Genomic DNA, 13,932 nt, shown 5'->3' on the forward strand with positions numbered 1-13,932 from the left:
GAAATTCTAGGGCCTTTAAAGAGCCACAGAACCTGGTGGGCCTCACCTGGAGACAGGCAAACATTTAGTCTCCTCAGCCATGTCCAAGGTCACGAAGGATGCTGTGCAGCCCTTGGAGGCAGAGGAGCCGAGCGTGGCGCGGGCTGTGGTCCGCAGCACGGGGGGCTTTATCCTGGGCTTGTCCCTGGCCACAGCCTACGGGCTGCTGGAGCTGCTGGTGGAAGGGCATAGCCCCTGGGGCTGCCTGGTGGGCACCTTCACTTTGGCCGCCTTCCTTAGTCTGGGCATGGGATTCTCCCGCCAGGTCCGGGTCACTGTCCTTTTGCTGCTGCCCCAGGCCTTCTCCAGTGAGTTTGGCGCCCAGTGCAGGGGGTGGGCCCAGTGGAGGGGCTGGGGCAGGAGGGATCTTGCGGGAGAGGGAGGTTGAGGGAAGCCCTGCTGCCTTCTGTACGGCGCTTGTACATGCTGCCATGGGCAAGGCTGCTGGCTTGGTTCCCACGGTGCTCTCTCCCCAGAGCAGGGCCGGACACTGCTGTTGGTGGCTGCCTTTGGGTTGGTGTTGCAAGGGCCTTGTGCCAACACCCTGCGCAACTTCACCCAGGCCAGTGAGGCTGTGGCCTGTGGGGCAGAACTGGCCCTGAACCAGACCGCCAAAGTGCTGGAGAGGGCCAAGCAGCCCCTCGTCAGTAAGGCCACCCACCTCCACGGGCCCCTGCACTCCCCTCCGCCTGCGCGTTCACAGTCCTCTGGCTCCATTCCTCTCTGTTGGTCCTGGGCCTTAACTTCAAAGCATCCAGCAGGACCCCCTGACCCTCGCTCTCTGGCCCACTCCACTGCCAGATGGATTATCTCCCAGACCCCAGCATCTGGACAGCTCCCCTGCTCCACTCCCTACTCCAGGGTAATGGTTAGAACCAGCCTCTAGAGGAGGAGACCCAACCGGACCCCTGCCCCTGCCTCTCAGGTGCTCTGAACAAGATTAAAGCCATTGCCCAGAGAGCCAAGCAGGTGGCTGACCGGGTCCGAAAGTTCTTCCGGTCAATCATGGATGGCGTGAAGCACGTAGGTCAGCACGTTAGCATGTCTGTTTTGGGGGGCCAGGATTTACCCAGTCTCCTTACCCTCACCCCTGTCCAGGACTTCTTGGGCCCTGCCAGAGTGCTAACTAGACCCCACTGGATAAAGCACAGCCCGGCCCCTGACCACAGGCCTTTCCGGCCCCGGGTGCTGCCCTGGTGTTCCCCCCAACCCCCCTGAGAAGATGCTGCAGGACTCCTGGGTACCAGCCCCGTAGCCGTTCCCAGCCAGGGCCCTGCGGAACGTGTGGTATTGGCTCCTGCACATCGGCGATGTGTGCAACTCGGAGCTGGGCAACCCCTACTTGAAGTGTGCTCGGGTCTTTGATGACGCCAAGGACAGCTGCATGAAGGTCATACCACAAGCCTACCACCTGTGCTTCGTGCTCATGCCCTTCAAGCTGATGCTCTGTGGACTTGCCAGTGGTGAGAGAATGTGGACTTACTGGTGGGAATGGGGGCCCGGCAAATGTAGGGGTCAGCTGGGTGAGCGGGCCCAGGTGAGCAGTAGTGTAGTCGTAGCGTGTATGTGCTTAGTCGTGTCTGATTCTTTGCGACTCCATGGACTGTAGCCCACCAGGCTCCTCGGTCCATGGGATTTCCCAGGCAAGAATACTGGAGTGGGTTGCCATTTCCTCCTCCAGGGGATCTTCCTGATCCAGGGATCAAATCCACATCTCCTGCTTTGGCAGGCAAATTCTTTACCACTGAGCCACCTGGGAAGCCCCCTTCCAGGGGACTAATGAGGGGCAATAAATATGGGGCCAACAAGGATGTTGGGTGCCATGCAGGATTAGGGAGCAGGTAGGGGGAAAACCAGTGTGGAGGGTGGGGTAGTAGGGAGAAGCCAACAGGTTTTGAGCTGATGTGGAGGCCAGCAGGAACAGTGAAAATTTGGGAGGCCCTGTGAGAGCAAGGTCTCTGGAGATTGGAGAGACAGGCTACGTCTCCTTGCCCCTGCTGACACTCAGTCTTGGCTCTCAGTGGTCCAGGTGTTCTGCATCATCCCTGGCTATATCCAGACCTTCCTGCGAGAGACCATGAGTACCCGTGAGTGATCCCCGCCTAGCCCTACTCATGCGGTGCTCCCCGGAGGCCTCCCTCCCTCATATCAGCATGTGCCAACCCAGGAGTGCTCCCAGTCCACAGATGAGAATTCAGGAAAAGACCTCCAGAGGTTACCCAGGCCAATGTCCACGTTGTACAGATTAGGAAATTGGGGCCCAGTGAAGAGAGGGTGCTTCATTAAAGCCTGACTTGAGAGCAGGAGCTGGGGAGAGAAGCAGGGCCCCCTGTTCCTTGTGAAGGCAGAAGCCTGGTGCTAAGCGTGCATCGGCCATGGCATAGACTGTGGAGGCTCTGTCCCCTCCTCAGTCCACTGTAGGTCCGCACACTGGGGGTTTGTAGCTGACCTGGGAGCCATGGGACCCCTGGGCTGGCCAGGCCCCTCCAGGGTGCAGCCCTGCCCCCTTGTAACTCTCCTTGCTCACATCTCCCCTGGACACGGGGCCTCAGCTGTGAGGAATTTGATTAACCGAGTGCGTCAAGAGTTTGAGTTCAACATGACAGCCACCCATTACTTCTCTGTGGATCTCAACGCCTCTCGGAGCCTGTCCCAGGTAGCTCTGGACCTCCAGGAAGCCGTCAGCATGAAGCTGTACCGCGTCCGAGAGGCCTTGGCTCTGATGGGCTACACCACACCTCTGCTGCTCCTGCTTCTTTACCTCCAGTGAGGCGCTGGAGGGCCCCGCCAATGCAGGGGTGGGAGAGAGGGCTGTTGGGGGCCAGCTTGTCCCCATGGCATCCTGGGAGGCTGGAGCTCGTGGGCAGGGGTGAGAGTTGGGAGGGTGGTGGCCTGGGATGTCTGGTTGGGGCTGCTGAGGGGCCTCACGTGTGTCCCACCAGAGCCCTGTATTACCGGTACGGTTACCTGAACTGGGACAGTTTCAACAACGTCTACATCACCAGCCGATTCCTGCGCATGGAGGCTGTCCGCTCCAGGGCAGGACTGCCCACGGTGCTGCCGCTCACCGCCCACGAGGCCAGACACTACATCCAGCCAGGCAAGGGCCCTGAGGACCCGGAGATAGGGTCCCTCCAACCCCACTGCTCTGCCCAGAAGTGCTGGGCACAGGCCTGGCTCAGGGCAGGGCCAGAGATGGGGGACGACAGAGAAAAAGAAAATTTCAGGCTTGGGAGGTGGGGGAGACACAACCCTATCCTTGGGAAGCCTCAGCCTAAAAGGGGGGGATGTCTCAGAGCATGCAAACAAAGAGAAGAGGGGCAGGTAATGCTTCTGGTAGCACCCCGGATGTCAAGACAGAGGGAAGGATAGGTGGAGAGTGGATGTGGAGCAAGGGAAGTGAAGCTGGGGAGGCTTTTGGAGGTGGTGAGCAAGAATGTGCATGCGTGCTGATATGGAGGTGAAGCAGCCAGCAGGAGGTGGGGAGCAGTGCTGTCTCTGAAGTGGGGGGCGGGGAACCACATAAGGGTATCAGGGATGCCTTAGAAGTGGGGATTCCTGGAGACTGAAAACTGGCCACCAGGTCAAGGTGGAGATACTAGGTGTGTATCTCGAGCCACAGAGGCCCTGCCCAGGAAGGGTGCTTCCTTCCCACTCTTGCACAGGGGTCCTCACAGCTTCCGCATCTTCCAGGTGAGCAGACATGACCCAGTCTGATGAGGGGCAGGAGCTGCCTCCAGGAGGGAGGTCTCTCTAGGAGCTAGGGTCTGGTGGGAAGGAGAATTGCGGACAGTCCTCCTGACCAGCCCTCCCAACCAGCCCTCCCTCATGCAGGCTCCATCTTCTTGTCCCGGTGGGAGCAGATTTTTTGCATCCTGGCAATCTTCCACCTTGCCCGGCACCTCCTCCTCGTGCTGTTCCTGGTCTTCCTGGACTATGCCGTCTTCTGGGTCCTGGACCTGGCTCGGTACCACCTGCAGGGGGAGGTTGTGGCCCGAAGTGAGTGCCCGAATTTCCCTAGCTTCCTTAGTCCTGGGGGATGGCCTGAATGTCCCCCTGTTGCTGCTACTTACCAGCCGATGACATTGCCCGTCCTCCAACCCCATCCTCTGGTAACCCCTGTGCCCAGTTCAAGATTACACCATAACACAGTAGAGGAAAACATAAGCTCTAAAGTCAGACTGGCCTGGGGTTAAATCTCAGCAGTGTCCTTTACCAGATGGTGACCTTGAGCAGTTTGCTCAACCTCCCGGACCTTCAGTTGCCTCATCTGAACCATGGGACAGTAATGGAAGCAGCTTCTCTGGGTGGCTCTACATAGATGAGACCACATGTGTGAGTGCCTGGTGGACCTTGGATTGACAGCATGCCATAAACCAGAGAACAGAGTTAATCTAATCCTTTATACCAGAGGCCCAACAGAAAAAGTAAAAAAAAACCAAAAACTCGAAACGATCGATACACAGTCAGTGCTTAACAAATGCTTTACTTTTGAAAAAATTTTAAAAATTTGATTGAAATACAGTTGACTTACAATGTTTTAATTTCTGCTGTACATCAAAGAGATTCAGTTATATGTAAATATATATCTATTCCTTTTCATATTCTTTTCTATTATGATTTATCACAGGATACTGACTACAGCTCCCTGTGCCACACAGTAGGACCTTATTTATCCATCTTATATATAACAGCTTGCATCTGCCAATCCCACACTCCCAAACCCTCCCTCTCCCAACAAATGCTTTAAAATAAACGTTTCTGGGTGGTCATGGAGTCTGGGCATGGACCCATAGGCTATCAAGGTCATTTCAGATCTGGTGGCCTGAGAAGGCAGACCACGTAGGTACCAGTGCCGGTCAGTTCTGGACCACGGAGCCAGGCCTAATTTCCAAGAGCTGATGCCGGGGCCTGGAGCACCATGAGGGGAGCCTGGGGGTGCCTGGGGGTCCCTGGGGGGCTTCTGGTGGGGCCTGGGGGCCATCTCTATGCTTTGCACCATCCACCTGCCACCCTCCAGAAGATGTGGTCTTTTGTGCATGGTGGAGTGGGCAGCTTCGAAGAACATCCCTCACACAGGGTCTCGCTGCCCAGGCCCTGTGTTCATGTCCATAACTGTGGAAGGCACTGGCTCCACGGGGAAGATTTACCGCGACCTAGTATCGGCATTCGATGTCCTCCAGCAAGGCAACATCACCGTCCTGTCCCGACGCTGCCAGCTGCATCCCTCAGAGCCCAACTCCACTGGTTACATAATCATCGGTATCCACACCTCCGAGGGCGCTGGGGGGACAGACAGTTCAGGGCATGAGGGGCCCAGCCCGCTGAGGGTGAGTGTGGCTGGCACCTGGTGCCCCCCAGCGGCAGCTTACTGGGTCTGCTGTGCCCCCAGGCGTCATGTATGGCCTTTGCTTCTTTGTCACTTTGTTCGGCAACCATGTCAGTCGGCTGCGGCGGCTCATCTGTGCCTCCTACTACCCATCTCGGGAGCAGGTGAGGGGCCAAGGCCAGCTCCTGCTCCCCCTCAAGGGGGCTAAGCTCCTGGCTGGCTGTCTTGGTTTGGGGGAGTTCAGAAGCCTTCTGCAGCCCAGCTCTCTCCCTCTGGTTGAACCCCAAAGCAAATGACCTGGACCACAGAAGGGAGAAATGGTGCCTCTTGAGATAAAGCTTGCTTCCAAAGATTAGTTAAAACCCTGGGGAAGGGGACTTCCCTGGTGGTCCAGTGGCTCAGACTCCATGTTCCCAACTCAGGAGGCCCAGGTTTGATTCCTGGTCAGGGAACTAGACCCCACATGCCAAAACTAAGGATCTGGTGCAGCCAAATCACAAATTAACAACAAAACAAATAAAAACCCTGGGGGACAGGAGCCATGCTGGTGTTGAGGTGGGAATGAAAACCTGCCATTTGTTTACTTACTCATGACTCATTGAGCACCTACTGTATGCTGGTCACCATGCCGGTCACCATGCCGGCGGCTTCAGGGATGCAGAGATGAACCAGACACAGTCTCGGGGCAGGTTTTAACAAAACAGTTACAATGGAAAAAGTATTTTTAGGAAATTCCCTGGCCATCCAGTGATTAGGACTCCGAGCTCCCACTGCAGGGGGTGACAGGGTGAGGGTGCAATCCCTGGTTGGAGAATTAAGACCCCACAAACCTTGGAGCACAGCCAAAAAAAAAAAGAGAAAGAAAAAAGTGTTTTTATTAAGGGATAAATAAACTGCTATGGAAACCCAGAGGAGGGGATGGGTGCGTCCACCTAGGGAAGCCCTGAAGTCTTCCCCCAGGAAGGGGCATTGAGCCAAGCCTACAAGGAGTCATAGGAAATGGAGAGAAGGTAAAGGTAAGGGGTGGGGTGAGTGCAGAGGGCATTCCAGGCAGACAGGATCAAAGGGACCCCATCCTTGACTTCCCCTCCACCAGGAGAGGATCTCCTACCTCTACAATGTACTTCTGAGCCGCCGAACCAAGCTGCTGGCTGCCCTGCACCGATCAGTGAGGAGACGGGCAGCTGACCACAGCCACATGAGCATCCTCCTAGTGCTGGCCGGACGGTAAGCCCACTGTCTTTCCTTATAAGAAGTGGAGTGAGAGGGAGTAGAAAAAGAACCAGAGGTCAGAACGGATCACTGTCCTTCCTAGGTGTCCAGAGATTTGGTTGAAGAGGGTGCTCATTCATGAATGGATGGGGGATGAGACTCTGTAGGGGTGGGGAGTCAAAGGAGGAGGAGGACAGGAAGAAGGGAGGTTCTTGCTATAGTTGGAGGGATGGAGGTTAGACTGTAGGGAGACCTACCTTTGATTTGGAGGGTGATACGGAATGAAGCAGGGCAAAGACTAATAGAGTTTTGCCAAGAAAATGCACTGGTCATAACAAACACCCTCTTCCAACAACACAAGAGAAGACTCTATACATGGACATCACCAGATGGTCAACACCAAAATCAGATTGATGATATTCTTTGCAGCCAAAGATGGAGAAGCTCTATACAGCCAGCAAAAACAAGACCAGGAGCTGACTGTGGCTCAGACCATGAACTCCTTACTGCCAAATTCAGACTTAAATTGAAGAAAGTAGGGAAAACCACTAGACCATTCAGGTATGACCTAAATCAAATCCCTTATGATTATACAGTGGAAGTGAGAAATAGATTTAAGGGACTAGATCTGATAGATAGAGTGCCTGATGAACTATGGAATGAGGTTCGTGACACTGTACAGGAGACAGGGATCAAGACCATCCCCATGGAAAAGAAATGCAAAAAAGCAAAATGGCTGTCTGGGGAGGCCTTACAAATAGCTGTGAAAAGAAGAGAAGTGAAAAGCAAAGGAGAAAAGGAAAGATATAAGCATCTGAATGCAGAGTTCCAAAGAATAGCAAGAAGAGATAAGAAAGCCTTCTTCAGCGATCAATGCAAAAAAATTGAGGGAAACAACAGAATGGGAAAGACTAGAGATCTCTTCAATAAAATTAGAGATACCAAGGGAACATTTCATGCAAAGATGGGCTCGATAAAGGACAGAAATGGTATGGACCTAACAGAAGCAGAAGACATTAAGAAGAGATGGCAAGAATACACAGAAGAACTGTACAAAAAAGATCTTCACGACCCAGATAATCACGATGGTGTGATCACTGACCTAGAGCCAGACATCCTGGAATGTGAAGTCAAGTGGGCCTTAGAAAGCATCACTACGAACAAAGCTAGTGGAGGTGATGGAATTCCAGTTGAGCTCTTTCAAATCCTGAAAGATGATGCTGTGAAAGTGCTGCACTCAATATGCCAGCAAATTTGGAAAACTCAGCAGTGGCCACAGGACTGGAAAAGGTCAGTTTTCATTCCAATTCCAAGGAAAAGCAATGCCAAAGAATGCTCAAACTACCGCACAATTGCACTCATCTCACATGCTAGTAAAGTAATGCTCAAAATTCTCCAAGCCAGGCTTCAGCAATATGTGAACCGTGAACTTCCTGATGTTCAAGCTGGTTTTAGAAAAGGCAGAAGAACCAGAGATCAAATTGCCAACATCTGCTGGATCATGGAAAAAGCAAGAGAGTTCCAGAAAAACATCTATTTCTGCTTTATTGACTATGCCAAAGCCTTTGATTGTGTGGATCACAATCAACTGTGGAAAATTCTGAAAGAGATGGGAATACCAGACCACCTGACCTGCCTCTTGAGAAATTTGTATGCAGGTCAGGAAGCAACAGTTAGAACTGGACATGGAACAACAGACTGGTTTCAAATAGGAAAAGGAGTTCGTCAAGGCTGTATATTGTCACCCTGTTTATTTAACTTATATGCAGAGTACATCATGAGAAACGCTGGACTGGAAGAAGCACAAGCTGGAATCAAGATTGCCAGGAGAAATATCAGTAACCTCAGATATGCAGATGACACCACCCTTATGGCAGAAAGTGAAGAGGAACTCAAAAGCCTCTTGATAAAAGTGAAAGTGGAGAGTGAAAAAGTTGGCTTAAAGCTCAACATTCAGAAAACGAAGATCATGGCATCCAGTCTCATCACTTCATGGGAAATAGATGGGGAAACAGTGGAAACAGTGTCAGACTTTATTTTTGGGGGCTCCAAAACCACTGCAGATGGTGACTGCAGCCATGAAATTAAAAAACGCTTACTCCTTGGAAGGAAAGTTACGACCAACCTAGATAGCATATTCAAAAGCAGAGACATTACTTTGCCAACAAAGGTTTGTCTAGTCAAGGCTTTGGTTTTTCCAGTGGTCATGTATGGATGTGAGAGTTGGACTGTGAAGAAGGCTGAGTGCCGAAGAATTGATGGTTTTGAACTGTGGTGTTGGAGAAGACTCTTGAGAGTCCCTTGGACTGCAAGGAGATCCAACCAGTCCATTCTGAAGGAGATTAGCCCTGGGATTTCTTTGGAAGGAATGATGCTAAAGCTGAAACTCCAGTACTTTGGCCACCTCATGCGAAGAGTTGACTCATTGGAAAAGACTGATGCTGGGAGGGATTGAGGGCAGGAGGAGAAGGGGACGACAGAGGATGAGATGGCTGGATGGCATCACCCACTCGATGGACGTGAGTCTAAGTGAACTCCGGGAGTTGGTGATGGACAGGGAGGCCTGGCCTGCTGCGATTCATGTGTTGCAAAGAGTCGTGTCGCAAAGAGTCGGACACAACTGAGTGACTGAACTGAACTGAACTGGAGAGGATGAGGGTTAGTTAGGCCGGCTGGGCTGGCCTGCTTTTTAAAAAATTAATTTAAAAAGTGTAATATAGTTGATTTACAATTATGTGTTAATTTCTGCTGTATTATATAGCAAAGTGATTTAGCCATCCACACATATACACTCTTTCTTAAAAAAATTCTTTTTTGTTATGGTTTATCACAGAATATAGAATAAGGTTCCCTGTGTTATACATTAGGGCTTTGTTATTTACCATTCTATATATACTAGTTTGCATCTGCAAACCCAAAATTCCCACTCCATCTCTGCCTTTCCCCCTCCCCTTGCAACCACAAGTCTGTTCTCCATGTCTGTGAGTCTGTTTCCCCATGTCTGTGAGTCTGTTCCTCCATGTCTGTGAGTCTGTTTCCCCATGTCTTTGAGTCTGTTCCTCCATGTCTGTGAGTCTGTTTCCCCATGTCTGTGAGTCTCTTTCTCCATGTCTGTGAGTCTGTTTCATTAAAGTTCATCTGTGTCATATTTTAGATTCCACAAATAAGCGTTATCATATAGTATTTATCTTTCTGGTGTGAGAATTTGGTATGAGAATCTTCAGGTCCATCCATGTTGCTGCAAGTGGCATTATTTCGTCCTTTTCCTGGCTGAGTAGTACTCCACAGTACACATGCGCCACATCTTTATCCGTTCATCTGTCCATGGATGTTTAGGTTCCTTCCACGTCTTGGCTGTTGCATATAGTGCTGCTGTGAGCATAGGGGTGCATGTATCTTTTTGAATTATATTTTTGCCCAGATATATTGAGCTGACCTGCTTAGTGTCTGGGACCCTTCTCCTCAGGTGTTCCTGCCTGGTTCCATTTATCAGCTACTTCAGCCAGCATCAGACCTACTGCCTGGGCTGCGGGCAGCCACAGGACGAGGGAGACACAGAGAATTCGGTGGCCTGCGGTACCCCAGGCTGCAGAGGTGAGAGTTCCGGGGAGGATGCCTCTGCTGGGGCTCTCAGCATTTGTATGTGACAGTCAGCTTTTATAACTTCTGTACCTCACCTTTTGTACCCCTCCCTTCCTTATGACGCATGTCCTCATTTACACAGAACCCTCAGGTAGCTCATTTTCTCTGTGTGCCTTAATCCTCCAGTGCAAGTAGAATTCCTATGCAAGTGGTATTGCAGCACTTCCCCAGAGTGCATGGTTTGATGAATGGTCTCCCCCTTGGGTGGAGTTGGGGAGGCAAGGGCTGAAAGCTCGGGAGCACAGTGCTGGGGTTGGGGTAGGGGAACAAGTTCAATTCCTTCCCTCCTGGCCTCCTCCAGGTCTCTTCTGTCTCACCTGCTTCCGTCTCCTGGGCAACACCTGCTCCGTGTGTGCATCTCCCCTCTCCTACCAGGAGGAGCTGGATCTAGAGCTGTGAGTCTCAGGCGACATGGGGTGGCTGGAGACTGTGGGAGCAGTGGGAGTGGCCACTCCTCCTGCAGGACCACTGTAGGCTACTGAGATGGGAGGCTTCTCCAGGGACTCCAGTGACGAGGAGGGCCCCCGCCTATGGCTGGCTGCCGCCCACCGAAAGGGTCCTGAGCAGGAGGCGCTACTGCGGCAGCAGCTCCAGGAAGCGCTGGGCAGGACCCTCTCATGGGATTCCATGTCGGAATCCAGGTGAGCGGAAAACTTCAGGAGTGGGGGCTGGGAGGCCTAAGCACGTTCAGTCACATTTATCAAGGGTTTCTTGGGTGCCTGGCGCTCTGCTAGAGCTGGAGATATAAAAGGGGTGGTGGGGGGAGGTTTGCCCCATGCCTGCTGTGTCAGCACCCCTGCTCCGGGGTGAGTGGGGGAGAGTGACATCAAGTAGATAAGGGACAATGTAGACAGCGCCCCAAATGAGGAGTGAACCAGGCTCTGGGAAGCACAGAGGACTGAACACCCAGTTTGGGATGGAGGCTTCACGAAAGAAGTCAAAAAAATTGGTGGGCTTGATTTTCACTCACAGAGAGCCAAGTATATCAAATGCTGTGAGATTATCAAGTAGGATGAAGCCTGGAAGCCAGAGGGTTTGTTAGGCTGAGGAGTGCAAGAGAACATTCCAGGGGGAGGCTTGTGTGAGTCTGGAGAATATGGCACACTTAGAGGTGGGGGGAGGGTCAGGGAGAGGTGTATTTGTGGCTGGGTGGAGACAGCAGAGCATACTGGGAGATGAGGTTGGCCATCAAGGCAGGGAGAGGTGAGAGAGGGCCTCAGTTTACCATCTGAAGGTCCTCAGTCAGAAAGTGATGTATTTGTATTTGTCTTTGGGGACAATAAGCTAAGAAGGCAGAGTGGAGGCAGGGTGGGAGCAGGGAGACCAGAGAGGAGGCTGTCTTAGCTCAGGAAAAGTTGGTGATGGCCTCAGGATTGAGGTGCTGAGAATGACAGGGAGCTTGTGTTTGGAACTGGGTAGTGTTAGGGCAAGAGGAGAAACAGGTTCTGCAGAAACAATGGCCCAGTTCTAGACCTTTCTGGTATCTGTAGGGAATCCACTGGGAATGCCCAGGGGACAGTTAGAAAAGGGCAGGGCTCTGGGCCAGAGGTATCTTTTGGGGGGTTGTTGACTTGGAGACTGAGAGAGATGAGCTGGATCACCCTGGTGGAGGGCAGGGCAGCAGAGGAGGGGGCAGGGACAGGACCCTGAGGGGCTCTATCACAAACCAAGGAGGGGAGAGACTCAAGAACAGAGAGCCAAGCAGATCCAATGCTGTGAGATGATCAAGTAGGATGAAGCCTAAAGACTGGCCATTGAATTTGGTGGTCGAGAGATCCTTGGAGTGGCTTGTGGGACTATTTCTCATGGTGTGGGGAAGGCCAAAACCAGTCCTCGTGGGTTGAGGTGGGTGACTAGTAGAGAAGACTCAGAAACAGGGTACTTGGCTCTGTGTCACTGTTGCAAGAAGTTTGGGAATTCTTTTTTTTTTTTTTTTTAATATAACTGCTATAGTTCAAAAAAGAAAGCTTGATGGTAAAGAGGGGAGAGTTAGCTTCATAGAACAAGAGAGTAGCTTGAAGGGAACCTAAAAGACTTTTCTTTATCCAAGAAAAAGCTTGTTCTTTACCCAAGTATGGGGAGATTTGAGGATTTCAGAGATGAAAAAAGTGTTGAAGAGTGAGAGATGCCGGAGAGATGGGATCTAGGGCCAGGTGAACAGGGTGGCCTCAAATAGGACCGGGCTCGCCCGAGGCAGGAGGGGAGAGGGCATGTTCCTCCCAGCAGAGCTGAGCCTGCTCCAGTCTGGTGGCCTTGCTTTTCTCAGGGTGAGGGGGTGGGGGTGGGGACTGGGGGTAGGGATAGGAGGCATGCACACCTGCTGAAACAGTAAAGAATGGGGTTGGGAGTGGAATAAAGGTTTCAAGGAGTGGGTGGTGGAGGTTGAAATGCCTGCCTTGGGGAGTGTGCAAAGGAGCCAACTGGGGAGGTTAAGAGATTTCCAGGGAGCGTTAAAGGCTCAGATGAAGTTGAAAATCATCACGTGTAATGAGACTCCAGCATGCTAGGTTACGTGGTTTTCCCCAGCAAATGTGGTAGCCATGAATGGGCTTCCAGGGTTAAAGGCTTTTTCTGGGCAGGTCAGGAGATGACGGGGTGAGAATTGGGGTGTTTTAGTCAGAGTATCTAAGATGACTGGGGAAGAGAAAGGGGTTGAGACCCCAGTGGGCAGCCCAAGGTCCATGTGTTGCTGGAGTGTTAAAGCAGAGGCCAGGAAGGATGCAGACAATGGGCCAGGCCCAGGAAGAAACCAGGGGCTAAATCCAGAGAGTAGCCAAGATTGAGGGTGATGTCCGAGTAGGAGCAGAGAGGAAGGTCATTATGGCCAAGGAGGTTGAGGATTGGAAGTGTCTGGAATGTTGTGTTGGAAGACTGTGCCCACCAGCGAGAAAGCAGCTGGGCCACAAGAGCGGCTCAAGTCTGGTACCAGCACCCTGGATGCGTATGGCAGGATGTCGGCAGGGCCTGGGGAGATAGGCACAGCCCGGGAGTGTAGCTTCCACTGCAGCCAGGGGCTTTGCAATACGCCACAGGCAGGCCAAGTCTGAGAAAGACAAGTAACCTCCACTTGGGAGGACTGAAGAGAAAACTGTCCAGTGGTCACATTCCAGTGTGAATGGGGCACCGGAAGTTAGTAATGAATTCAGAGGCTGAAGGGGAAGGAAAGTTTTATTTTGAGCGGTTCCAGAGGGCTCAATGAAGTTAAAAGCTGGGCAGCCAGGGAGGTACACTACAGCCTTGAGTGAGTATTATTTCTGAGGTCACTACTGGTTCTGCCCTTGCAAAGCACATGACCTTGGGCACATCATTGCCCACTCATCTCTGAGCCTAAAGTCAGAAGATATCTACAGACACACGCTGGCTTGCCTTGGAGGGGCCTGTGAGAGCCGCAGTGGCTGGAAGATAACAGGAGCCAAATCTGAATAGACAGGGCAGGTGCAGGAGGCAGGAAGTCACCTGTGAAAACAGAATCCTGGTGACTGGGCCACCCTCTTCCTCTCCTTACTAGTGACCTGGATGAGGAGAAGGGGCTTCGGGAGAGAAGGCACAGGTAGCCACTCCAACCTGAGGCCCCATCTGTCAGCAGCCCCCTCAGCCCCACTGACCACCTCAGAAATCCTCTGCCCTCAAAGCAGTCCCATCTCTCATTTCCCTCTCCTCCCCATCCCTCCCACCAACCTCCAAAATAAAGAAACCAAAGGTGGACACAA

At 52.3% G+C, this 13,932-nt stretch overlaps 1 protein-coding gene across 1 annotated transcript; it reads left to right on the forward strand.

Annotated features, from left to right (window-relative positions):
• Positions 1–41: 41 nt before the first annotated feature.
• DCST2 (DC-STAMP domain containing 2) lies at positions 42–13,927 on the forward strand. Its single transcript, XM_019954083.2, has 15 exons — positions 42–347; positions 516–686; positions 965–1,066; positions 1,305–1,502; positions 2,061–2,126; positions 2,592–2,805; positions 2,982–3,139; positions 3,874–4,038; positions 5,134–5,301; positions 5,432–5,532; positions 6,465–6,595; positions 10,047–10,174; positions 10,524–10,617; positions 10,723–10,863; positions 13,731–13,927. The coding sequence occupies exons 1-15, from the start codon at positions 80–82 to the stop codon at positions 13,774–13,776; spliced, it is 2,151 nt and encodes a 716-aa protein (XP_019809642.2). The 5' UTR covers positions 42–79; the 3' UTR covers positions 13,777–13,927.
• Positions 13,928–13,932: the final 5 nt, after the last annotated feature.

The sequence above is a fragment of the Bos indicus genome, chromosome 3 (genome assembly GCF_029378745.1).
Source record: "Bos indicus isolate NIAB-ARS_2022 breed Sahiwal x Tharparkar chromosome 3, NIAB-ARS_B.indTharparkar_mat_pri_1.0, whole genome shotgun sequence".
Classification (NCBI taxonomy): Eukaryota; Metazoa; Chordata; class Mammalia; order Artiodactyla; family Bovidae; genus Bos; species Bos indicus.